The sequence below is a fragment of the Pristis pectinata genome, chromosome 7 (genome assembly GCF_009764475.1).
Source record: "Pristis pectinata isolate sPriPec2 chromosome 7, sPriPec2.1.pri, whole genome shotgun sequence".
NCBI lineage: Eukaryota > Metazoa > Chordata > Chondrichthyes > Rhinopristiformes > Pristidae > Pristis > Pristis pectinata.
Window position 1 is genome coordinate 93,869,278 of NC_067411.1, and position 26,902 is coordinate 93,896,179.

At 39.7% G+C, this 26,902-nt stretch overlaps 1 protein-coding gene across 3 annotated transcripts in view; it reads left to right on the plus strand.

Moving 5' to 3' along the window:
* LOC127572741 (multiple C2 and transmembrane domain-containing protein 1-like) overlaps positions 1-26,902 on the plus strand; it is a 409,900-nt gene that overhangs the window by 60,121 nt on the left and 322,877 nt on the right. For all 3 annotated transcript variants that reach the window (XM_052020315.1, XM_052020317.1, XM_052020316.1), the window contains exon 2: positions 9,806-9,880. In XM_052020315.1, coding sequence (XP_051876275.1) covers positions 9,806-9,880 — 75 coding nt within the window. The remainder of the gene's footprint in view (positions 1-9,805; positions 9,881-26,902) is intronic.

Here is a 26,902-nt window from a genome sequence, read left to right on the forward strand (position 1 = left end):
AGCATCATGACAGTGTATCTGCTTAATTATAGAGCTGCAGATATAACACAGTAATTGAACATTCCAGCCTATAACATTTACAGTCTGTTTATTTGTTCTTATACTGTATTTGCTTTTATTTATTTCTTTGTCAAGTACTTGCCTTGACCCTGCATAAATACTTCTCTATTATTTGCCTAACCTATTCTATGGAATAGGAAGTTCCACATCCTTAGAATTTCCTTGGTAAAGAAATCAAGGAGCTACATCTGGTTAAGAACATTATCTTCCTCTGCCTGTTCTCTCCATGGATGTTTTATAATCGTCTGAGCATTTCCAACATTTTCTCTTTTAATTAAGATGTAACAGTACTCTTTGTTCATTATTATGGTCCTATCCACTTTGCCCCTTTGATAACAAATTTACTGAAGTCCCATCCCTTTCATTGCGTGTATCTCCAGTCACTACCTGTAATCTCCTTTACTCTGTGGTTTCACTTGAGGAAGCACTGCCAAGAGCACTGCATCCTTCCATAAATGAACTAACAAAAAATAGAAAGCCGTATTGAAACTTTGTCAGATTTCCAAATTCCCTAATCTTCTGGGGCACTGTTCTGGCACTCATTCTGTTAACAGTATTTGACATCTAAGTCCAAGGGACCGGCTTATATAATTGTATATGGGCACAAGCTATCCACAGAGCTAGGTCCAACTGTATTAATTTCATAAATGTAGTACTACAAAGTGTATTTAAGGAAAAATGCAAAGCAATCATTCCTGTGGCCCCTTCATCCCTTCTCTCTCCCCTCCCCGCCCTCACAACCTGCCCATCTCCTTCCCTTTATTCCATGGTCTACCTGTCTTCTCCTATCAGATTCCTCCTTCTTCAGCTCTTTGCCTCTTCCACCTATCACCTCCCAACTTCTTGTGTCATTCCCTTTAACCCCCCCTCCCACCTACCTTCCCCCTCTAACCTGGACTCACCTATCACCTGCCTGTGTGTGCTCCTCCCCCTCCCCCTACCCTTTTATTCTGGCGTCTGCCTCTTCCTTTCCAGTCCTGATGAAGGGTCTCAGCCCGGTACGTCGACTGTTCATTTCCCTCCATAGATACTGTCTGCCCTGTTGAGTTCCTCCTGCTTTTTGTATGCATTGCTTTAAGAGAACTGAACTGTTTGGATAAACAGTGAAATTGTTCACTGAAAATATTTCATTTATCAGGTCAAGAATTTGATTTGGATTGGTTATTCGTTTAAGAGATGATTTTGAAGAGAAATACAAACTTTTGTCTTTCTGGTCTTGTTTGGTAGCTATAGCATATCAACTGTTTGTCGCACACCAATGTGTTACTTCCTATTCCAGATAAGTATCACAAGCTACACAGAATACTCTTTAGTGGTTTGCTGTATAATTGGTAGCCTGACTCACTCTTCCTTTGGGGTTTGAACTACTTGTGCAAAACAGAACAGTTACTGTAAATGCATACGCAATTTTAATCCAAGCAGAAAGATGAAGAGTCATTCAGGATATGAGATGGAACATTTGTTTTGATTTAGCAGTGTTAATTTGTGGATGTGATGCTATGCTATTTTTTATTTTTGTTGCTCTCTACATGAAGCAAGAGCAGATCAACAGCAACGTCTAATTTAGTGTTCAGGGTGAAAATACGCAGAAAGAAACAAGCACTTCTAAGGTGGTAGAACTTACTACAACGGTAAGAAGAGGAGCATGTCACTGGAGGCACATGATAATACTGTGAGCAGGAACTCAAATGAAAGGTCAACTGAAGCAATAACTATATTTTTCTCTCCTCACGGATGCTGCCTGATCTGCTGAGTATTTCCAGCATTTTCTGTTTTCATTACTGATTTCCAGTGACTGCAGTCTTTTGCTTTTGTAAAATTTAGTGGATTAGGAAATCCAATTAAAGAAAGGTGCTTCTAAAATTAATATTCTGCAGCAGATTTAGATGAAGGGAAAAATAACAGATTACAAAAAAAAATTACAATCCAATTTTCTCATTAACTATTTCTGTACTGAAGTAGTTTGCTCATGGCTTGGACATTACTTCAGCAGAGAGGGCCAGAGAGGCAGTGACAAGGATAGTTGGGGAAATAAAATGCACATGCCTTGAAACTGAATGGAGCCTCCTTAATGATGCTGCTAAATTGAAACATATGTTCCACCTTATTTCCTAAATTACTTTTCATCTTTTTGTTTAAATTAGAAATTGTATTTGCACTTATCAGTGTTTAGTTTGCACCCCAAAGGTTTTGTTCAAGGTCCCACCAATGCAAAGTTTAAGAGCAAATGAGTCCATAGAGGTTGGATGGAATTAGGCAGAAACCTTGAACTGGTGAGGGTTGAGATCACTACCAGTAATGGAGGAGGGCGTAGGGTCACTTGGGAGATCTCTGCAAATATGCTACTTATAGGGAACCTATCTGAACAATGTTTCTTTCTTTATGTCTCCTTCTCTGATTTTAATTCATCTTGTTCTACATACACCTCTCCTTATCAACTGCAATTAACAAACCTTGACACCCTCTCTCAGCTGCCATCACTCACATACTGTTTCACTTGACCACATTTTCTCAGATATTCATTTTGTTCTCTTCTATACCTTCCTCCTTCTCCACAATTTAAAACATATTTGATTCATCTTTTTTTTCCTCAGTTCTGGGTGAAAGATCATTGATCTTCAGCATTAACTATGTTGATCTGAATATTTTCAGCATTCTGTTTTTATTTACAATTACAATTGGATTGCAACGGTGCATCAACTTATCATAATTTAAAACGACAGCAAAGGCAGTTTGCATCAGGAATCCGACAGTGGAACTACACAAAAATGTAGTTTTTGCAGTAATGGATTAAGACTTTTATAAGGATAGTAAGCTACAATGCTGGGAAATATTCTTTTTGAGATTGTTTTGGTACTTTCCTATTCTTTGTTCTACTTTCCACTTTTTGAATTATAATGTCAATATTTTCTAATCTGCTTTTTGATAGACTTTTCTAAATCAATGTCAATGTTTTTGCTCTGAATGTGTGCCTGCTTCCATTCTTTTAACCTATAAACTAACTAAATGAGGTAACTTATTACAATCTAAAATTATTCGTCTTGAGTTAAGAACAGACCATCATTTTCTTCTGGTATTAACTATTGAAACTATCAGGACCAATTTTCCACTGCCCAAAGATTGCCAGTCATCAGCTCTCTGGACCATCTTGTCTACCAGTGTAGTCCTGAGTGCAGTCTTCCACTGGGAGGCTCTCTCTCAATACATCAGTAGTACCCAGGGCAAAAACAGCAAATCAGGCCCTCTCCCAGCACAAGTGGCCAGGTGCACTGACAACATCTTTGATAGCTGATGAGGCCCTATCTGTTGGCTCACTGACTGTCAAACCTGTTACAAACCTTAGTATTGTGTGCGTCTTTAACATTCACCAGTATTCAAAATCACTTTGAACCTGTTAAAAGGAAAAATAATGTTATAACATTAGAATTATTAAAATATTAGTAGTTGAAAGACTAAAAATATGTAAACACTTCAAAACAATTATAAACATTTGAAATAAATTATATTAAATAAAAGGCTCTACTGGCAGCTAATTACTCCTATACGTTTCAATGGGCCCACTGTACTTGCACAAGGTGAACTTGCTGCAGATCTAGCAGAATGGGGATTTCTGCAGAAGTTCACACTGCCCTCTTGAACTCCATGAGGAGTTCACTCAGCATTGTGAGCAGAAGGCTACACTGGAGTCTCTGCTCAGGAATAGCCCGGTTGGGAGCTCGTATGCCAGCAGTGCCAAGTCATTCTTGGCAGAAGATTGGCTCTATTCAGTTGCAATTAAAGTAATGTGTGATTTCATGATGCTTGGATTCTATAACCCAGGAGAATTTATACATCGTTGCCAAAAACATTTTATGTGGAAACCTCCCTCAACTTTAATCTAAAAGTTAAATTTTCAAACTCTAACTTTGAAACAAAACTTTCACTTTATTTTTCACCTCTAAAACTCACAATAAGATTCATTCATTCTAATATTAATGCCATTAAAATATTTTATATTGTTATTCATTTTTGAAATGCAGGGCTAAAAATTATCATTCATTTCCTTTGTTTCTCCTTAGAACCTTGCTGGTATCTTCAGGGTATAATTTTGATATATGATCATAACTTATCTTAATCTTAAAGAGAAATCTTTGTGAGAACATAAGAAACCAGCTATCGAGGTTGCTCTGCCTTCATAAAGATCATGGCAGATCCAGTCATGACCTCACCACCACTTTTCAGTTCTTTCCCCCTCCAACCCCTTACCCCTTGACTCCCTTGTAGTTGAGGTATCTCTTTAGGTCCGCCTTGAATACATTCAATGACTCTGTCTCTGTAGCTCTCTGGGGAAGAGGAATACAATGATTCATAACCCTCTGAAAGAAGAAGATGTGTCTGGGGATGGGAAACGTATCTCAGTATCCACCCTGTTAGTCCGCCTCAGAATCTCAAAATCAAAATACTACAGCTGCTGGAAATCTGAAATAAAAACAGAAAATACTGGAACCATCACAGGCCAGGTGGAAAGAAAAACAATTAATATTTAGTGTAGTCCCTTGAACATATAAACTAAGAGGCATTAAAACTCCCAATCTCCATTTTCTGTTAGACTATATGTAAAAAAAGATGACAGATTTATTTTCCCCTGCATGCATGCACTATTCTTAGTTTTGTAAGATATTTTGAAATCAGTCTGTAAATCCACGATTGCCATGAGACATCTAGCTGCTTTAAACTCCTGGAATATCACCCATGTATCTGAACGAGCCTTTTATCCAGAAGTTACAAAGTCTACACTGGTGTTATCTTGCAGCCTTAGCCTCTGAGGAAGCTTGGGTAACAGGTAATTTTGGTAAATCCTGCACAAACTTGCATGGTAAATAGTAATATTGGGAAGAATGTCTGCTTCGGAATAACAACTACAACCATCGTCAAAGTAGTAAGCACATGCACGGGATGCTTAAGTATAATACATAAATAAGAGCATTGATCTGGGGAAGATAATTGCATTGTTTTACTATATACCATTTCTCATCTTGTTGCTACATGCTGTCAGACTTCATTAGGCCTGAACTAAATAATGCAAAAGCTACAAAGGCAACTAATAATTATTCCTGACCCCAGTGTAATCAATCCCTGTTTGACCAGGATGAACATGACTCAAAATAGAGTCCAGATTTTCCATTAATTACTGTTGTCTTTAGATGATGGATTTTAATTTCTGGAGATGTGTAAAATCTCTAACAACCACATTTTTCCTTGTGTTAATGTTTTTTCAAAGGGACACGTGCTTACCTCTTCTGCTAAGCTAACTCTCAACATATAGGACAAAAAAATTGCTGTACTAGCTAATAATGTTGTAAAAATTGGATCACGCAATGTTGTTTGTGAACCTTCCAGAGATATTGAAATCTTCACAAAATAACATTGTAAGCCTCTTCTGTGTAATTCTGTGCTGAAGTCAGCCTATTTATCGATCTATTGCAAGTTCTTGTAGCTTCTGGTATTTTACTTGGTCTCTACAGCCAGCTGCTAAACCAGCACCTTTCTTAAGCAGCCTGTTGGGGTCAAGCATGACTCATTGCCGCCACATTTCTCTGGGTTGGCATTCAGTCAGTCTGTGGGTGCCTTGCAGTGTATGCCAGTGAGATGCAGAGATTTCATTGTGATGTGTTGCATGCTGCACAATCTAGCCTCTTGATAAGATAATTCTTGATAAAATAATTATGACTTCTGCACAAAATCAGCTACATTTAGCAGGTTGAGATCTTTGGATTACTGCTCAAAATTGATGGTAGCTCGTCGGTATGTAGCCACAGCAGCTAAGAGTAATGCACATAAAACATGTTGATCAGATTGGCATTTATTGGGTAAGTAGATGCACCAAGGGGCTAACATTTCAAGGCAATTAAATCCATAATCATTCAGTAACGAGACAACTATCAATTGACTTCAGTTGAGGTTCAATTTAAGCCTTTGTTCCAATTTGTCTGTTTCATGGCACCCAGTGGAGCACAACTGATGAGGGGTCAGTGGTAGAAGCACCGCATTTCATTCATCTCACCATTGTATTTGATTGATGTGTTAAAACACTTCCCTGCCAAGCAAACAGGTTTCTCAAATGATTTCTCACCTACTGCTGCTACTTTCAGTTCCCTACATAAAGGGGCTTTCTATTCAAGGTGCATGTGACCTTGTTGATTTTCCTTATCCTCTTGTAGTATCCATCTCTTAGAGCTGACCATAATGAGTATTTGTAAGAGCAAAGAAGGCAGGGGAGAAAACTCTTGAGATAGAAATCAACTGTTTTGGAGATCATATGCAATTATTGTCATAGAATCATAGAGTTCTACAGCACAGAAATAAGTATTTGCTCCCTTCATCAATATACTTAGTTCCCATGTGAAAAATATTCAGTCAAATTTGTGAGGCATGATTTCCAATGAACAAAGCCATGCTGACTATCCTTAATTAAACCCTGCCTTTCCAAGTGAAGATAAATCTAGTCCCTTAGAATTTTTTCCAACAGTTTCCCTACCACTGATGTAAGATGCATTGGCCTGTAGTTATTTGGCTTATCGCTGTTGTTCTCTTTGAATGAAGCCGGAACATTTGCTATCATCCAATCATGCAGTACTTCACCTGTGGCTAATGAAGATGCATAAATGTCAAAATACCATGGCAACAATGGCATAAGTATGATTATTTTACAGCCATATGGTCCACTGCACTGACAGTATAATTTTTAAAGGGAAAGCATTACTCAATGTTTAGTGGCAATCAAGGCTTTGCTTAGGCATGTTTACATGGCATGCGTAATACCAGCAACCTTTCTAGCTGAGGTACGGCAGAGCATGCAGCAATGCTTGAGAGCTGCTACACTATGTCTGCACTGCAAAATATGTTAGCTGTATAAACTAAGAAAAAGATATGAATGTTGCCAGCATCTTGAGAATTCTTCACAAGAGGAGTGATATAATAAGAGTTATCTTTATAAAAAAAGAGAATAAAATAAGTGTTTAATACATTATAAAAAGTTTTCCAATTAGTACCAATAACAAGGTTCCTAGTGCAGAGATACAGAATGAAGATCAAAAACTCCAGATGAAGGAAATCTGAAATAAAACCAGAAAATATTGGAAACACTCTGCAGGTCAGGCAGCCTCTGTAGAAAGCCAAACAGTTAATGTTTCAGGACCGGAACTCTTTATCGGAACTGGGAAAGAGAGAGCAAAATGAGTTAGTTTTCAGTAACGGAGAAGGTGGGAGAGAAATGGGTAAAAAAAGAGGGAGTATCTTTAATAGGATGAGACCAAATGAATTAACATGACAGTAGGCATAGTGGTTAGGATCAGATTATGTTTCTTTGTTTGTGTAATATGTTGCTAATAGCAAGGCTGTGGGACATGCCCTGCAAACTAGACTATATATTGTAAGTAGAAAAAAATAACTGAGCCAAAATGATGCAGGCACAAATGGCCAGTTCTGGTACAGAGAGAAAAAAAGAGTGAGTTGCCTAAATTTGAAGACTAAGGGAACTGGTGGGTAGCTGCCGGCATTACTGCCAACTCTGCTATATGTCACTGTACCTTAGTACATCTGACAATAATAAACCAATTTACCAATTTACATCAAATTACATAGAAAATATTGACATTTGTCTGTGAAGTTACACAACCTAATGCCTTTTCTATTTGACAGCTGTATATTACCTTAATATTAGGCTGCAATGTATCCTGTGTGACAGCAGCCTGGTTTCTTCAGGAAAGACTTCCTTTCTCTTTCAGTCCTTGGAGATACCCATAAAGATCCACAAAAGGCTTTTGCCCCAGAGAAGCCAGCTTCAGACTACTGTCCATGGTCAAATGAAGGAACAGTCTTGGATGTCTGGCTGTCAGGGGCATTCATGACCTTGTGAGGGAGGAACATCAGTGTCTTAAACCTACTTATGCAATCTCTCAATGGACTGGGTTAAACAATAGTGCAACAATGGTAGTTTTCCTTCAAATATTGTTGACTCTCAAGTGACAAGCTTTCGGAAGGCTTGTGGCGCAAAAACTGTTTTCTTTTGATTTTATTTTTGGAGTGTATAGATACTGTAAGTGTGCATAGCGCACAAAACCACTGTGACAAAGGACAGTAGTGTTGACTTACCACTGGACTTTAGCAACCACCAAGTTTAGTTGTGTTACTGCTGAATAGGAGTCAGACAATATTGCCTGCCCAACAGGCAGAGAGCTATAATAATGGACAAGGCCATGAAACTGAGTCCAGAGAATATCAGTAAGATCAGTTCAGTCATTTGCTATCATGCATCACTGTCTAGAAGAGTCAAGTGCTTCATTGCCAAAAGAAAGGTCACATTTTGACAGACACAAGATCCCAGGCTAAGGCAAGAAACAAAGGTAATTTCTGAGAAACTTATGCCAGCAATACCTCTACTGGGGCAGCAGTTAAATGAATATTTCAACAGCAAAATGCTGCACTTCCCTGCAGTTTATGCATATCCCGTTAACTTTTGAAGGTATTTGAACATTTGGAGGTGAGTTCTGAAGCTGCCCAAGCAGGTCAGCTGCGTGTTCCTTTAACTTGTGTGATATTCTCCCAATAGTACTGTGAATAGTCAATGAAGACTGCAGTTTATACCCTAAAAGCTCCAATTTGTGTCAGTGAATGAGAAAATATGCTGTCATTAGCTATGTACCTGATTCTGGGGCAAAAAAAAATTAGATGTACAGACTTGAATTGTAGTATAAGTGCCCATGCCCAGATCAATCTCCTGATGAAGGCAACTGAGTATTAACTTTGGGGGTTTGTTCTTACAGGCTCTTTCCAGCAGCTGATAGTTCTGTGGTTGCTATACTGCTTGTAAATTTATCCTATCCAGGTGTATCACAGCTTGGTACAGCAACTGCTCTGCCCAAGGCCACAAGAAACTGCAGAGAGTTGTGGACACAGCTCAGCCCATCACGGAAATCAACCTCCCCTCCATGGACTCCGTCTATACTTTTCACTGCCTCAGTAAAGCAGTCCACATAATCAGACCCCACCCACCCTGGACATTCTCTCTTCTCCTCCACCCTTCCCTCTCCCATCAGGCAGCAGATACAACAGCTTGAAAGCACGTATTACCAGGCACAAGGACAGCTATCCTACTGTAACAAGATGATTCAACGATCCCCTTGTACGATAAGATGGATTCTTGACCTGACTATCTACCTCGTTGTGGCTTTGCACCTTATTGTCTGCCTGCACTGCACTTTCTCTGTAACTGTAACACTTTATTCTGCATTTTGTTATTGTTTTTCCCTTGTACTACCTCAACGCACTGATGTGATGAAATGATCTGTATGGATGGCAAGCAACACAAAGTTATTCACTGTACCTTGGTACATGTAACAATAATAAAATTTGCTGATGAGTATTTCATGGGCTGGTGTTGGGATCATCCATCAACAAGCACACCAGTGAGAAAAATCTGCACTGTTGTCTCACCTTTTCATGCACACTTTATGTTTTGGCACAATGTATTTCATTGGGAAAATAAATAGCAGTTTAAATTGATGGATCAGTCATATTTTCAGACAGAGGGGCAAGGATGAGTTGAAGGGAATTAAATTGATGTACCATCCATTGCAAACCACTGACAGGTGAAATTATAAATTGGACCCTGACATGGTCATAAACCTTCATGTCACTGCTTAAAGCATTAGAGTGCTCGCTATATTCTTCAAGTATTGAAATGTGATCTGTCTTTTCTTCTCAGGGACATACGACCAGTCATCTTAGACCTTCATTAGATGTAGGAGATTTCACAATGCACAGCTGTGGAGAGTCTCTTGTAAGTATTGCAATCTGTGATTGCATTCCTGTAACTAGCTGTGGCCTGATATCTGGTTGACAGTAGAGCTGTTGGTCTTTCTAATAATGATTTGCCTTCTTTGTGTCTACTTGTCTGTGGATTTGTTATTTTTGCATATTTCCATGTTTCGGTGCTTTTATCTGCAAAACACTTTTTTTAAATGCATTTCCTCTTTTAATCATACAATGTACCAAGGACACAAGTTCACTGCCTAGCATGGAATATAGTTAATCACAATTAGCTGCTGATGCTGAGATTAGGGAGAGCAAAATCAGCCAGAGTTTCCCTTAATTGTGATCCAGTAACTCAAATTGGAAAGTAAGTCTATGTGGACATTGGTATTGGTTTATTATTGTCATTTGTACCGAGGTACAGTGAAAAGCTTGTCTTACAAACCAATCATACAGGTCAATTCATTACACAATGCAGTTACATTGAGTCAGTACAGAGTGCATTGATATAGTACAGGTAAAAACAATAATAGTACGGAGTAAAGTGTCACATCTACAGAGAAAGTAAAGTGCAATAAGGTGCAAGGTCACAACAAGGTAGATCGTGAAGTCATAGACCATCTCGTTGTATAAGGGAACCATTTAATAGTCTTATCACAGTGGCGTAGAAGCTGTCCTTAAGTCTGGTGGTATGTGCCTTCAGACTCCTGTATCTTCTACCCGATGGAAGCGGAGAGAAGAGAGAATGTCCCGGGTGGGTGGGGTCTTTGCAGCCTTGTCTCTCAAACTTTTCTAGGGAGAATAACTTGCTGATATTCACAGCCCACCTACATTTGCAAAAAAAAAGTCACTTCTTCGAAGAGTGAAGAAAATCTTCAAAGGTAAAGAAATGGAAAATTGAACAATAGGCCGACTCTGATTACCTTTTTGTGGGCCAACTTGTTCCTTTCTATAAAGCTCTGGGAGAGATCACTGTAAGGTGACTGTTATTTTTGCTAGTCATTAGAATATTATGGTTGGCACCAATAGCAATACTAAAAGCTTTTAAATTGTTCACATTTTATATGAAATTATCAAGATACTGGAGTGGATTTGCTCTTTCCACCCAAACACCTGAATTAGTGGTCATGGGGTGATATGGCAACTTTTTTTTTTGCGAAATGGATCAGCCTGATTTATACCCATTGATATTTTCATTTTTAATGTCACTCAATTTTCCCCACTGTTTTCACTCTTATCCCACAAAAGTTAAAGCAGAATTGCAGAGGAAAAACCATCCCACATTGTGAGAACACATCACAATATCAAGAGAAAATCATTAGTAAATAAAGTCAGAAGCACTCTAGAAAGGAGGTCATTTCTTGTCAAAAGTACTTTTTTATTTCAAAGACACAATTGTTGCTGGTTCACGAGAACAGTTTCCAAAGTGAGATAATGGAACAAAACGGCAGCAAGCCAAGATGTAAGCAACCCAGACAGAAAGAAATAGATAACAAACACGATTAATGAGAAAGGCATCCACTACAAGAAGTTATTTCTCCATGTCATAGCAAGGCTCTATCTCTTAAGTGACTAAAAGGGATAAAACTGTGATGTGGTGAGTCTCATTTCTGGTTAGAAAATTAGGATTATGCGGAGTAACTTCAGCTCCTGACGTTACATGGAAAGTCTCCCCAGGAGTACACTGATTCCCAGATTGACAGCCATTAAAATCTGTGTGGCTGCCATTTAAGACAACCTCTCATTAATTCTAATTGATGGTGTGTAATAAAACAAAATAACTGTCCAAAAATAGTGCACACAAACATGTAGAAGAGATCATCTGCAAATTTTTCTACATGAACTTAATTGATTAGCATTTCTGCCTAGTATTTTTCATTAATTTAATTTTAATGAGCTTTGCCATGTTCTTTCTGAACAAATCTTTATGTGTAAGTTGTAACTCATCATTGATTTATTAATGACAAGCAACATTTGGTTGATTTTAACTGATGTCACATCATAGTACAAAATACATCAACGTATAACAGTATAACATGCAAGAATAACCTGGATAGTGGCTGAAGGCAGGAGACTGTCGAGAAATTCTGATAACAATAGTGGTTAGCTCTCCTGCTTATGTGGAGAATCAATGTTAGGGTGAATGGCCTACTTCTGCATTGTAATTCCAAGATGATTATTGTAAATATCATTTTAATAATCTTGTACCCTTTCTGGGACATCATTGCCACTGTATATACAGTGGTTGCACACCAGAATTAAGAAAATTTGATGGATAGAGTGCCAAACAGTGAAATAGAGGGCAGAGTAAGGAGTGGAAATCCTAATATGGGAGTTCACACATTCTCTAGCTGTTAGAGAGACCTGGTATATCATTGGCAGTTAGCAGGCTAACAAATGACAGCGCAGCATTTGTGTTCAGAGTGGAATTGTGGGCTTGTCTCTTGTCAAGTATTTCCTATTATATTGCAGAGGTCCCATTGTGCTCATTGTAGGTCAATGCTTCTTCTTGGAGTGGATGAGCAACTCCTCCCTGCTTTCCTAGTCCTCCACTGCAGTTTGCAACCTCCCTAAGCTGTACTATCTCCGGTGCACCTTTAGAGCCAAATAGTCTACTATTCTTATTGAAATAAATCAACCCATAAAAACTAGTGACAGTAATCTTATGATTTTTAATATAAACAAAAGATTTTGAAACTGGGCAACAGAAATTTTAAGCTCTAAGCTCTCACTGCAGAAGTACTCTACCAATCCATGTAAGACTTTTATTCTAGCTCATGAATTCAGGGATTGCGAGAGACTAAAACTATAAAAATTTGAGCCACAATCACGGCAAATTCGATCTAAAACTCCCATCCACAAGTGCCACAGATAAATGTCAAAATCATGATTTAAAAAAGCCAGTCTTTTCCATTAACTGGAAATTAAGATCAGTCGAGTGTCCCTAATATACTTTGTTGCCTTCTAACCTTTTTATGAGAGTCCTTCTTTCTTCACCTTCTGTCCTTCTTTTCCATTTGATTGCTTCTTTCATTAGCAATGCAAGTATCCTGGTGCTCCCTTTGCCGAGTGCTGTGCACCAGGGCAGTAAGTCAGTTTTATCTATTTGTTAAAGCTCCAAGGAAATTGTATGTGTGTACACGTTGGGATAGGAGCTTGGAAAATTACAACCTGGAGTGTGAGTTTTTTGCTAATACCAAAAGATGAATAGGGAGGATCTGTTTTATGACTTTTAACACTTACCAGGGATTATTTGATTATATCAAGCCTTTTGAGTAACTGAATGCCTAGGTTTTAGTCACATTTTTAACTTTTATTTCCAAATCTCATTTTTCACAATTTTCATGGCTACTACCTTGAAATTAATTGGTCGTCAGCACATTGCTCTTTGAAGGAGCCTGATCTATGCAAATTGGCTGCTGTATTAACTGCATTAGAACTGTGAGTACACTTGAAGAGTACATCGTTGTTGGCAAACTAGCAGAGGGAATTCTAGAAATGGTAAAAGAGAAGATATAGATGCACACCTTTTTTTTTTCTTTTCCTGTTATCTAGTTGGCCTGGCTGGAGATGATCTCTTGCCAAATTCAAGACATGGTGTGTGCGAGGGCTGTGAGGGTCTGGTTTAAGTTTGCACATGCTTTTTGCCAGAGATGATAATTTATTTAACATATTCAACATTGGAAAGAAAAGAATAACTTCAGATTGACACCAGTGAAACAAAATTTTAAAAGTGGTGTCTGTTATGTTAGTTAGCATTTATTACCATGAATAAATTTCTACCCTATACATCCACTTATAAAGCGCATGGTCCCACATTCTTTGTTAATGACATTGCAAACCTGAGGCAATACAAAATCCCATTTGAGCTATAATCTATGACCATCTTTTCTCCCACATGCATGTATGCATTTTGAATTTCCTTAGTTTGTTTTCATATGCTTAGATTGGGCATTGCATGAAGAACAACTCTGTAATTCTTTCCTTTCAGATACTTTTTAAGATCCATTTTCAATGGTACAATTGAATCTGCCTCCATTATTATCCGTGGCTGTGCATTTCATATACCAACCACTTGTTGTCTTAGAATAATTTCCTCATGTTTGTTTTGGTTCTTTTTCCAATCATCTTCAGTCTATGTCCCCTAGTACTTCATCCTTCTGCCAGTGGAAACCGGAAAGCATTATCTATTCTGTCCATAACCATCATGGTTTTATGTACCTATATCAGATTTCCATGTAATAATTTCTGTTCCAATAATCCAAACTTGTCCAGACCCCCATAGAGTAATACAGCATGGAAACAGGCCCTTCAGCCCAACTCGTCCATGCCAACCAAGGTGCCCACCTAAGCTAGTCCCATATGCCCATTTTTGGCCTGTACCCCTCAAAACCTTTCCTATCTTTATACTTATCCAAATGTCTCTTAAGTGTCATTATTGTACCTGCCTCAACTACTTTCTCTGGCAGCTTGTTCCATATAAACACCTTCCTCTGCATGAGGAAGTTACTGCTCAGGTCCCTTTTAAATCTTTCCCCTTTCACCTTAAACCAATGCGCCCTAGTTTTTGGTTCCATTTCCCTCAGAAAAAGACTGTGTGCATTCACCCTATTTAAGCCCCTCATGATGTTATACACCTCTATAAAGTCACCCCTCATTCTCCTACATTCCAAGGATAAAGCCCTAGCCTGCCCAACCTCTCCCTATAACTTTGGCTCCTGAGTCCTGGCAACATTCTCGTAAATCTTCCCTGCACTCTTTCCAGCTTAATGACTTCCTTCCTATAACAGGGTGACCAAAACAGTACACAATACTCCAAGTGTGGCCTCACCAATGTATTGTACAAATGCAACATAATGTCCCAACTCTTGGTGCCCTGACTGATGAAGGCCAGCATGCCAAACCCCTTCTTCATCAGCCTGTCTACCTGTGACACCACCTTCAGCGAACTATGTACCTTTACTCCTAGGTCCTTTCATTCCACAACATTCCCCAAGGCCCTACCATTCACTGTACAAGTCCAACCCTGGTTTGACTTCCCGAAATCCAAGTTATCAGGATTGAATGCAATTTGCCAATCCTCGGCCCATTTGCGTAGCTGATCAAGACCCCCCAGTAATCATCATTTTACCCTCTCTAAAGTCTACATCTTCCCTAAAATGTTGTGCTGAAAATTGAACACAATAGTCTAGACATAAATAATGTCTTATAAAGGTTCATAATGATTTCCTTCCTCTTGTACACTGTCTCTGCTTACGAAGCCCAGAATCCTGCATGCTTTATTAAACATTTTCTTAACATTTACTGCTACCTTCAACAAATTAAGCACATATAGTTTATATCTCTCTGTTCTTGTGCCTCGTTTAGAAACATACCCTCTCATATATTTTGCCTCTTCTCATTCTTCCTAATAAAATGTAGCACTTCATATTTCTCTGCATTAAGTTTCATCTACAGACTATCCATCCATTCCATCAGCCTAGTTATTTCTCCTTGACGTCTATTACTATCCACCTCCTAGTTTGCTACATCTCCAAGTTTTGTGCCATCTGCAGATTTGGAACTTGTGCCCTGTACATCCAATCCCAAGTTATTAGTAAAGCATTAGTCCCAGTACTCATCCCTGGGGAACTCCATTGTATGGGTTCCTTCAGTTTAAGAAACAACCTTCCAATGCCATGCTTTGTTTCCAGTTACTAGGCCATTTTTTTTCCATGCTGCTACAGCCTCTTATTCCATGGGCTTCAATGTTGATGATAAGCTTATTGTGTATGATTTATAACAAATGCATTTCTGAAGTCCATGTATACCACATCAACTGCATTTCCATTTGTTATTTCATCCAAAAAAACTCTTATTAGTTGGATTTGATCTGCCTGTAACAAACACATGCTGCCTTTCGCTAATCAATCCACACTTGCCAATTCTGTCCTTGATTATTATTTCCAGAACTAAGGTTAAACTGACTGGTATGCAAGTCCTCGGGCAACACCCTTGATTTAGTGGATTTTTTTTTATATAGATTATGTCCATCACTTCTGTAATTTCCTGCCTTACTTTCCTCAGCAGTCTAGGGTGGCAATTATCCACTTCAAGGCTTTCTAGTACCTTGTCTTTATAAATTTTTAACCCATTCAGAATTTTAATTATCTTTTTCTTTACTGAGACTCCAACATCATTGTTCCTTAGTAAAATGCTCACTAAATATTTCAAAAATGCCCTTTTCCTCCATAAGTTGATTTTAAAGTGAGAGCTCTCTCAGGATGTTGACCTCCTAAATCAAATTACGTCCATTGAAACCAGTTCTAGGATACTCAGCAAGTATTCAGACTTAGTCAGTGGCACCTCCAAATTGTTGGGGTCAATGTCCTTTTGGGGAGGTTAACACACATGTTTGGCAAAAGGCTTAATCAAAATTGGTGGGGGTGGGTACAAGCATATTGAATTAAAAAGGAGAAATAAGGACACAATGTTCAATAGCCCAGGAGATTAAAAACTAGTTCCATAGTATATGGAAGCAGGTAATCCAATAGCACTTCCCAAATCCATGACCTCTACCATCAAGAAGGGCAACAGATGCATGGGAACACCATCATCTCCAGGTTCCCTTTCAAATCATGCATTATCCTAATATATCCTTGGAAATATAGCGCCGGTCCTTCATCATCAGATTCTAAAGCAGGGAGCTCTCTGCCCAACAACACATTTTCATTGAAAATTCTGCACCAATTCAGGAAAGTGGCTCCTCATTACCTTCTGAGGGCAGTTAAGGAATGGTTATGCTAGCAACATCAACATCTGTAAAATGAATAGGAAAAAAACAGCTGCTCAGTGAACTCTATAACTTTATGGAAGGTTTGAAGCCATGTTCTTCAAATTCTCTTCCTCAGACAACATATTGCACATTGAAGGACATGGTGCATTTCACCATCAATGTCTCCATTTATTAAAAGATGGCTCCAAAACTGGAAAATGATTCATGTTTCCTGCAGTCTTGTTGTGGATCTATTGCAGATGATAAGTGTAAGCCCCATTCTCTCCTATGCTGCAGTGAACAAGTCAAAAATGATTTGGAGATCAACCTCCAGGTGCATACTAAACAAGTGTCATCTGCCTACTGTGCCTTGATTTCTGAACCTGAAACGATCTTGGTTCTGGAGTGGATGTGACACACATTAAAGAGTTTACCATTCATCCTGTAGATTAGATCCACTTGAACCGGAAGCTGTGGGAGCTGAGATACAATATTGCAACAACAAAATTGAGAAGGAAGTTGGAGTGATGATGCTGCCTTTGCTGGGATTGGGTCTATTGTGGCTAGCATGTCATCGTGTACCAAGGAGGGGAGGCTTATTTCCAATGGCTGTCAAATTTGAGAGGAATTCTCCACTGTCCCTTGCAGTTGACAAAAGTTGCAGGCTTTTAGAGATCAGTTCTACATCCTTCATTCTCCTTGGAGCCGTTACATGGCACAGGTTGTGTGCTTTGTGATGCACAGAGTCCACAGTGTGATTTGTGGAGTAGTTCTTTAATCAATAGGAAAGGATGATTGAGGAGTAGCATGCCCTGTGGGAGACAGCAGGGAAACTCCTCTGTAGCTTTGCAGTCATATTTGTTGCTGTTCTTTTAATTGGACTTGATTAGAGCATACTGTATCTATGGTCCCTTGGCATGTCCATATCTTCATCAATAAGGTTGTGATTTCATGTTAAGTGTTCCTGTTTAATGTGACTTTCTTTTAGTACTGATGCCACCTGGCCCATAGCCCTTGTTGTTCATTTGATATGTGGCCTTTTAAACCTCTTGGTCTGGGTACTGGCAAGACTGGGCCTGACAGTATGTGTGGAATGGAGTCAAAGGTAGGTTATTAAGGGAAAGAAACTTGCACGGCACAGCAAGAGAATGGGACTGGCTTGGTCCCTCCACGGGAAGCCAGAAAAGGTGCAACATGCCGAAAGATCTCCTCCTGTGCTGCAATGAGGCTGTAATTCCAACATTTTGTAACTTTAGTCTGTGCTCATAATCAGTCACAACTGTGAACTATGTGCAGTAATTCTGATTTACCATGAAGTCCATTGTTCATTTACGCACTGTTGGATGCCCAATTTCTCGCATTAAAACAAACAAACATTATATGTGGGAGGGAAAGTACAGGATTTGATCTCTTTCCTGTGATAGCCCGATAACACTTAAAAAGTCAGCACCATCAAACCCAACCACAAATACAAACTTACCCTGAAAAAATGGTATGGAAATTGGTGTGTTTATGAACACTTGGCATATAAATTTGGCAGTGCAGAAAATGGTTTGAATTTAGTTGGTACTTAGTGTATCAATAGTAGAATGGCCCTGGACCAATGTGTACAGGCTTTGTCTCTCTGTCTAATTTATATGGGCCTGGAAGTAACAACCAGGATCCAGCAGGAGTGCTCCCATGACCTACTATCATGCTCACCTCTCTTACCTGGGGCTGGCTCTGACCCTCTTCTCAGGAACTGTGAGGCAGCAGCCTTTTATTAGAGTCATGCACTTAGAAGTCTGTTCTTCAGCCCACTGAGTCCATGCTGCTATAAGGTACCCTTTTACACTCATACTATACTTAACCCATTTTAATCTTCCCTCACTCCCATTAACTCCCTCTCAGATTTTATCATTCACCTACACATTAGGTGCAGTTTACAGTCATCAATTATCCTACCAATCTGCATACCTTTAGGATGTAGGAGGAAACCAGGGCATCCAAGGAAAACCGACGCAGTCAAAGGGAGAATGTGCAAACTCCACACGGGGACCACTGTAGTTCAGAATTGAACATGGATCGCTGGAGCTGTGAGGCAGCAGCTTCAACATCTATGCCATTACGCTGTCCCATTGTTTTATTCTCTGTGGGCAAGTTACCTCTGGGGTCACTAACTTCCCCCAGGCTTCTAACTAGGTAAATTAGTTTATTATTGTCACATGTACTGAGGTACAGTGAAAAACTTTGTTTTGCATGCCATCCATACAGATCATTTCATTACAACAGTGCATTGAGGTCGTACAAAAGTACAGTTCAGGTAGACAATAAACGTGCAAGGGCCATGATAAAGGAGATTGTCGAGGTTCAAATGTCCATCTTAATGTACTAGGGGACCGTTCAATAGTCTTATAATAGCAGGATAGAAGCTGTCCTTGAGCCTGGTGGTACATGCTTTCAGTCTTTTGTATTTTCTGCCCAATGGGAGGGGGCAGAAGAGAGAATGTCAGGGGCGGGTGGGGTCTTCAATTATGTTGGCTGCTTTGCCAAGGCAGTGAGAAGTATAGACATGAGTCCATGGAGGGGAGGCTGGTTTCCTTGATATGCTGAGCTGAGTCTGCAACTCTCTGCAGTTTTCTTGCGGTGTCAGGCGGAGCAGTTGCCATACCAAGCTGTGATGCATTTGGATAAGATGCTTTCTTATGGTGCATCTATAAAAATTGGTGAGAGTCAAAGAGGACATGTCCAATTTTCTTTGGCATCCTGAGGAAGTAGAGGCACTGGTGGTCTTTCTTGACTGTGGAATTTCTGTGGTTGGACCAGGACAGGCTATTGGTGATGTTCATTCTGAGGAACTTGAAGCTCTCAACCCTCTCGACTTCGGCACCATTGATGTAACAGGAGTGAGTACACTGACTCTTCCCGAAGTCAATGACCAGCTCTTTTGTTTTGTTGACATTGAGGAAAGATTGTTGTCATGACACCGTGCCACTAGGCTCTCTATCTCCTTCCTGTACTATGACTCATCGTTATTTGCGATTTGGCCCACTATGGTGGTGTCACCTGCAAACTTGTAGATGGAGTTAGAGCAGAATGTCATAGGGAGTATAGTAGGGGGCTGAGGACACAGCCTTGTGGGGCACCAATGTTGAGGATAATCGTGGCAGAGGTGTTGATGCCTATCCTCACTGATTGCAGTCTGTTGGTCAGGAAGTCAAGAATCTAGTTGCAAAGGGAGGCGTTGAGTCCCAGGTCTAGGTGTTTGGAGATGAGTTTGCTTGGAATTGTCGTGAAGGTGGTGCTGTAGTCAATAAACAATAGTCTAATGTAGGTGTCTTTACTGTCCAGATGCTCCAGAGATGAGCGTAGGGCCAGGGAGATGACATCCGCTTTGGACGTGTTTCGGCAGTAGGTGAGTTACAGTGGGTTGAGGTTGTCTGGAGGCTCAGTTGATGTGTGTCACGAGCAGCCTCTTTAAGCACTTCATGATGGTGAACATCAGAGCTACCAGGCGGTAGTCATTAAGGCACGTTACCTTATTTTTCTTAGGTACCGGGATGATAGTGGTCTTCTTAAAGCAGGTGGGAACCTCAGATTGAAGTAGGAAGAGGTTAAAAATATCAGCAAATACCCCCGTCAGCTGATCTGTGCAGGATCTAAGGACACGGCTGGGGACTCCATCGGGGCCAGATGTTTTCCACGGGTTCACTCTCCGAAAGACTGATCTGTCGTTTGACTGTGGGTTCAGATGCATTGGAGGCTGTTGGGGTGGGTGGTGACATTCCATTCCCCTTCTGTTCAAAACGTGCATAGAATGTGTAAAGGAGGTATGAGGTTGAATTTCAATGATTCTTCGACTATTTGCAATGTGCCCAGGTGAATTTCTATGTTAGTGTCTTTTTAGATAATGTTCAGGGTTAAGTTTAGGTTTTTGTTTAGCGTTGTGGTTGAATTGTGGGTGGAAACTGTGGGGGGGTTTGGACAGTGTTGGATTAAGGATTATGCTTGATGTTTGGATTGTATTAGGGGTAGGGTAAATGTAATTTAGGGATTATTTTACTCACAAGGGAATTACTTGCATAAATAGATAGTGCTCTTTATCAGATGAGTTTGCTATAGTTGTCAGCATCCCCTTTTTAAAAACATTAGTATATTTGTGAAACTTAGGCCTCACTTGCCCGGCTTTTGGTGAAAATCTCCTTTGTCATTGTCCCTGCTTTTGCTAGTTGTCATCTTCCTGCCAGGAGTCAACGATTGCAGGACCAGAGGAAGAATTTATCTGCTGGACTAATTTCAGGGTTTAAGGTAAAAGCTATAAAAGCAGTGAGGAAGCATGTGGTTTACTCACAAATTCACTTCAACCCATACATGAAAAATATGGTATGAGAAAAAGTTATTCAATGGACTATATTCAATTTACACTCTCGTGGACGCTTCCAAAATTAATTGCCTGAGAGAGCTGAACTATTAATATCTGGAAGCCTTGAAGCAAACATTTCAAGATTTCAAATGATATCTCATCTGACATGCCTGTTGGTGTTCTGGATCACCCCATGGACCATTGAAAGGTTATTGATTATCAAGCAAAAATACAGATAATACCTTTTACCTGCAATTACTCATTGTCAAACATGTAACTGTTCCTTTCCCAAGGTAGCTGTAACTCCTCCCCCACCCCTAACACAGCATGCCTCTCCTCACCACTAGGTCACTTACTGTTCTTGCTGCTCCTGTCAAGCTGTGAACTGTTTCAACACCTGTTCTTTCCAGATGGTTGTACTTCAAATCCTTTTTCTGCTTCACCAAACTCGGATATGAAGTATCCACCATAACTCCCTTAAAGGATGAGAGTCTGATCTGTGTACTTCAGTACAATCAAAGCACTACCAAAGATAATGTCAACCAAAGAGGAACGTCACAAGTGAGAAGTTTGGATTTGGGTGTGACAGATGAGCTAAGGTAGTTACTGGGACAGAGGTACAAAAAGGATTGTGGAGATGCAAGTAGTTGTTCTTCAGATACAGTTTTGGGTTTATAGCTTGTGATCAATTAGAATACCAAGATTGCAAATACTCTTTCTGAGGCCTTAATCAAAAGAATCATTGGGAAAAAATGAGGTTCTGCACTACAGCATTCATGTTTGGGTGCCACTGGTGTTGAATCAGCTTCAACATGGCAATAAAAGTGCATGCACATTAGTTGCATCAGATCTGCTGGGAAGGAAGGAACTGGTAGCTGAGACCATTAAACCAGGTGATGGAATGGGTTCATCTTCACTTTCTTCTCACTTATCTGATACTTTCTGCCCTTGCTGTAGTAATTGGAAGAAGAAAGGCAGTAACATAGGGTAGTGACTTGACAAGGGTGGTAAAGGAAGAGGTGCATCTTTAAAACCAGTAGTAAGTGTGAGCTGAGGGGGTAACGGGATGTGAGCTGGAGCATTAGGTGTGGGGATATTATTTATATGCACTGTGGACCATGGACTTAATAATGATCAGGTCACTGATGATGAAAACTATCTCCTAGACTGGGGTAAAATGATACAGCTGGGTAGCTGCAGCTGTCTGTGATTATGCTTAACTTTAACTTGCAGTGGGAAGAGCAAATGTCAGTGAATGCGATGTAATCTGTTTGGCCAGCATGGCTGTCATGGTTGAATATCTGGCAATGTGTGCAAGACATGGGTGTGAGAGCTGCAACATTGCCAAGTGAATGAGGGTTGGCAAAGGATATAAATATTAAGCCCTGTTGGATTTCTCCGTAGCTTAATGATGGGTTGTGGTACATTGAGTTGTTTCTGAGACTGGTGATGCATTTAATAGTACATGGCATTCATTGACTCCATCACACACAATGTCATTGAATTTCCTGCAACGCTACATCCCCTCAACAATGATCTACAGCTTTCTCTTCCCACCGCCTTCCAAGTGTGTGTCTGAATGACCTCCCATAACCCTGTGCAAACAGAGCATTTCTCATTTTGGCCACCTCCTACTTCAAGGCCTCTAGTGTAGCATTGGAAATCCACAGAGTCTGCTTTCTTCAATGTTGGTCAGTTTTCAAATGTCTCAAAGTCAGTTTTAGTTATGGAACATCTGTCAGCATCTCCAGGTGTCATAGTGGACTTCCCTTTTGTAAGATGCAGACTGGTTTTGACAGGTACTGACTGATTTTTAAAAACCAGAGTATAATGCACTGATATGCATTTTGTACTACTGCCCGTGGATGAATTTTGAGGCATTTAACATTCTAAGATGCTTTCTACAATGTTATAGAGGACTGAATTCATTGCACTTTCTTTCAAAGTAGGATCTAATAACCAGGATCTACTTTTCCAGCTCCTTCAAAGCTCAGTTAATGTAAGCATCACAAATTCTGCAGTGGTGTCTTGCAGATACTTCCATTATTTATTTCTGATTGAAACTATTCTATTGGCTTGTAAATGATATCCACCTTGCCCAATATAGACAGCAGTATTATTCTTTGACATCCTGCTTGATGGAGCATCAGTTCCTTTCTAAAACAATCCTGTTTGTAGGAAGCTACACCTAAATAATGATCAATGACTGGGAGGGAATAAATGTAAGAGCATTAAAAATAGGCAGAGTAAGCCTTAAGCCTGATCCATCATTCAATAAGATCATAGCTAATCAAATCTTGGCCTCAACTCCACCACCCTGCTTGTTTCACATTTCCTTTGATAAATCTGAAAATAACTTGGCCTTGAATATATTCAATGACTCAGCCTCCACGACTACCATTCATTTTTAAATCTTCAGCTGGAAATGTGTAGATATGAATGCCAGGCAAAAACAAGATCAGTGAAATGACTGTGAATAGCTTCCTATGATCAAATAGTTTCCTGACACACATACTTGAAGTTGGGTATGAAATGGGAAGCTACTGTGCTGTGAATTAACTGTGTCCCGAGACAAATCAAGAAGAGAGGAAAGAAAATTTGTGAGGAGAGTGAAAATGGCACAACACAAATGCAGTGTTGATATTTGGGAGCAGATAAGTGCTATTGCAATTGAATTGGAAAGCTAACCGACTGGGAACCATAATGAAATTTCCAGTGCAAAATAAGTTCCTGCAGTAACAATATACAAACATTAAAAGGGGAAACTATCATTTAAAAAACACTAAGGTTGCAAAGTTGTTTCATAAAATAGCAATCAAACGGATTGTTTAATTTGAAGTTTCTAAAATACAGAGTGAATCCATTAAAAACAAGAACTACTAAATTGCAACTTCCTGGAAGACAGAAAGTACAGTATTTACAGATTGGAATGGATGGTTGAACTTGGATTGAATTCTACATGAGCACTTGTGTCATGGACAGGGTGATAGGTGAAGCCTACTTTAAGAAACCAAAGTTTAAATTTGTTTGCCCCTAAAAATAGGCATGGGTAGGCTGCCTACTCAGAACAATTCAGCAGCTGGCCTGCTCTGTGCAATGCTGAGCACTGGAATGATATTGTGAGTAACTCACCACAGTTGAAGCTAGTTTGCACCACTTAAAGTTGGCCTGTACCTCCTCAGAAGAAGCAACAATATTCTTTGAACAGAACCGGCAGTTGTGCAAGAAGTCAGACTGAATAGGGAAACATTGTAGAATAGGAAAACGTGGGAGAGAGCATGTTTCAAAGTTTTTGAATGCTGCTTTGAAGACGTCAGTAGAATGGCACACGTGACTTGTATTCATTGGTGGTCAAGACACCCTCTAGACACATGCTTAGAACCCATCGAAGCAGCTAGAACAGACAGCTATGGCAAGCAGTGCCAGGAGTCAGACCTCAAGGACCTGGATATAGTATCGCAGGAAGGTCAATAGCATCACGCCAATGGTGTTAGGATCTTAAACCAAAGTGGACAGAGCCTTTGACAGCATCTTATCTATTTCTGGCACCTCTGTTCTCACTCCTAGTCCTCCTGGACAGAGCAAGACCAGAGTTCTGCTAGTCTTTACCTCCGCATTCAGTGGATTATCCTTCACAATTCTACCAGTTCCAACATGATTCCACCACCAGGAACATATTGCCCCCCCCCCCCCCCCCCCCCGCCTTCAGCATTTTGAAGGGATCACTCCCTTTGTGACTCCCTGGTTAATTCTGTCCCCACTAACCACTCCCTGTCTTACGGGACTTCCCCCTGCAACTGCAGGAGATGCAACACCTGCCCTTCTGCTTGTCAACTTCCCAATATTCGAACAATAGGGGATCCCAGTCCCTCAGTGTCCCACTGGGATATGACCAAAGGCAGGGGAATCACATAAATCAATGCCCAGTATCAACCATGATGCCTTCACACTGTCTGCTGCATCAACTATATTTAAGGCGACAGAAGGCTGTGAAAAACCAAGATGCATAAAATTCACAGGGGCTTTAGCAGCACTAGACCTATGATTCATGCAGTGCTCTAAGATCAACTACAATCAGGTGGCAAGTTTCATTGAGGATATTTTTATTGAAGGGCTGACCCCTCTCTCTCCTTGATCCCCCCTGAGGTTCTGATAAAGGGACTTCTCCCTGACAACCCTGGGTAAATATGGCCTCCTGCTCAGTATTCTTTGAAGAACCTATCCAATTAATCTCACTCTCTTATTTTTCTCTGGTACTCAGTAGTTTTCAACTCTATATCCAGTTTTCTTTTGATGGTTATACTTGATTCTACTTTAATCCACTCTTTCAGGTAATTCATTATAGATTATTGCATCTTATTCTGATTTTCTAAAAAAATATATAATCCCTCTCCAAGTGATTTTTGGTCAGTTATTTTAAATTTGTGTCTTTTTTTTTCAATCATTCTGCTGTGTAAACAACTTCTAATTTATTCCATCAAAATGGTCTTTAATTTTGAAGGATTTCTATGAAACCCTTCTTTGCTTTAAGGAAACCAATCCCAATTTATTGCATTCATTGTATAATTGAAGTCCCTCATCCATGGTCCATTTTGGCATATTACTCTAGACCCTCTCCTAATTCCTCCACATTCATGCTAACATTTGATGTGCGGAACTGAACACAATACTTAACTGAAGACAAACAACTGACTTAAGAAAGGCTTAATATTTTCTGGCTTTTAATTCTATGCCTCTAAAGCCAATGTTCCAATGTGCATTTTTAACAATCTCAATCTGCCACGCCACTTTAAGGTTTAGTCTATGTGAAGTCTCCTGATCCCTCTGTTCCTGCTCACCATTTAAAAACGTACTATGCAATTTCTAGTGCCCTGTTCATTATTCTTTTCAAAATATATCACTTCCTACTTCTCTACATAAATATAACCTGACTTATTGGGTCTAAAACGAATCTGCCACTTAATTAATTTGAGTCCCCCTGAAGTATATTTATTATTAGTTTCCTTTTGTTTTCCACATTTTCAATTTCTGTGTTAGATGCAGACAAAAGATGGAGAATGAAATGTGGTGAATTTGAGTTAGAATGCATAAGGAATAAAAGAGAAGAAAGAAAAACAGTGGATTTTGAGAAAGAGAGAGAGAGAGAGATAAAAGAAGGAATATATTTTAATGAACAAGCATTTGTAGAAGACATTGTAAACCAGTTGTCTCTGGAAGTTATTAAATTAGCCCTTAAGATGAATGGCTGTGTGTGTGTGTGTGTGTGTGTGTGTGTGTGTGTGTGTGTGTGTGTGTGTGTGTGTGTGTGTGTGTGTGTGTGTGTGTGTGTGTGTGTGTGTGTGTGTGTGTGTGTGTGTGTGTGTGTGTACGTGTGAATTGTTCCAACATTCTTGATTAATGAAGCATGGAAACAGCAGTTCCCGTGTTCAGGACCTGTGGAGCACCCAATGAGTGATCATGGATTGGTTGAATAATCACAACCATCAATTTCCTTAAATTAAACTACAACAGACTTGGAAGGTGTACTTAAGTACATTTATCAACTTTTTAAATAATTTTGACATTTTTTTTTAGAATTACTTAAATCCTTTGGAACAGTTTTTAGGTGTGACCTGTCAAAATTCCATCTAGATGATCTGGGTCTGGACCACACCATCTCGATGGATTTCTACTGCAGTGAGGTATCCAGGATGACAGGACCAGTGGGGCCACAAAATAGTAGCTGCAGAGGTGGGAGTAACACAGGGAGTGAGAATTCTGAGTAATTGAATCCTTCAGGTACCACAGGAAGTGGCCTACAAGCCATGCTGGTAAGGTATGAGATTCATACTTTAATTACTTTAATTGACACCCCACCAACTAGTGCCCTAGTTCCCTTAACTTCCTGAGGAATCAGACACCCCCTGCAGTTCTTATCAATTGGACTTCATCCAGTGATTTGGTCATATCAATAT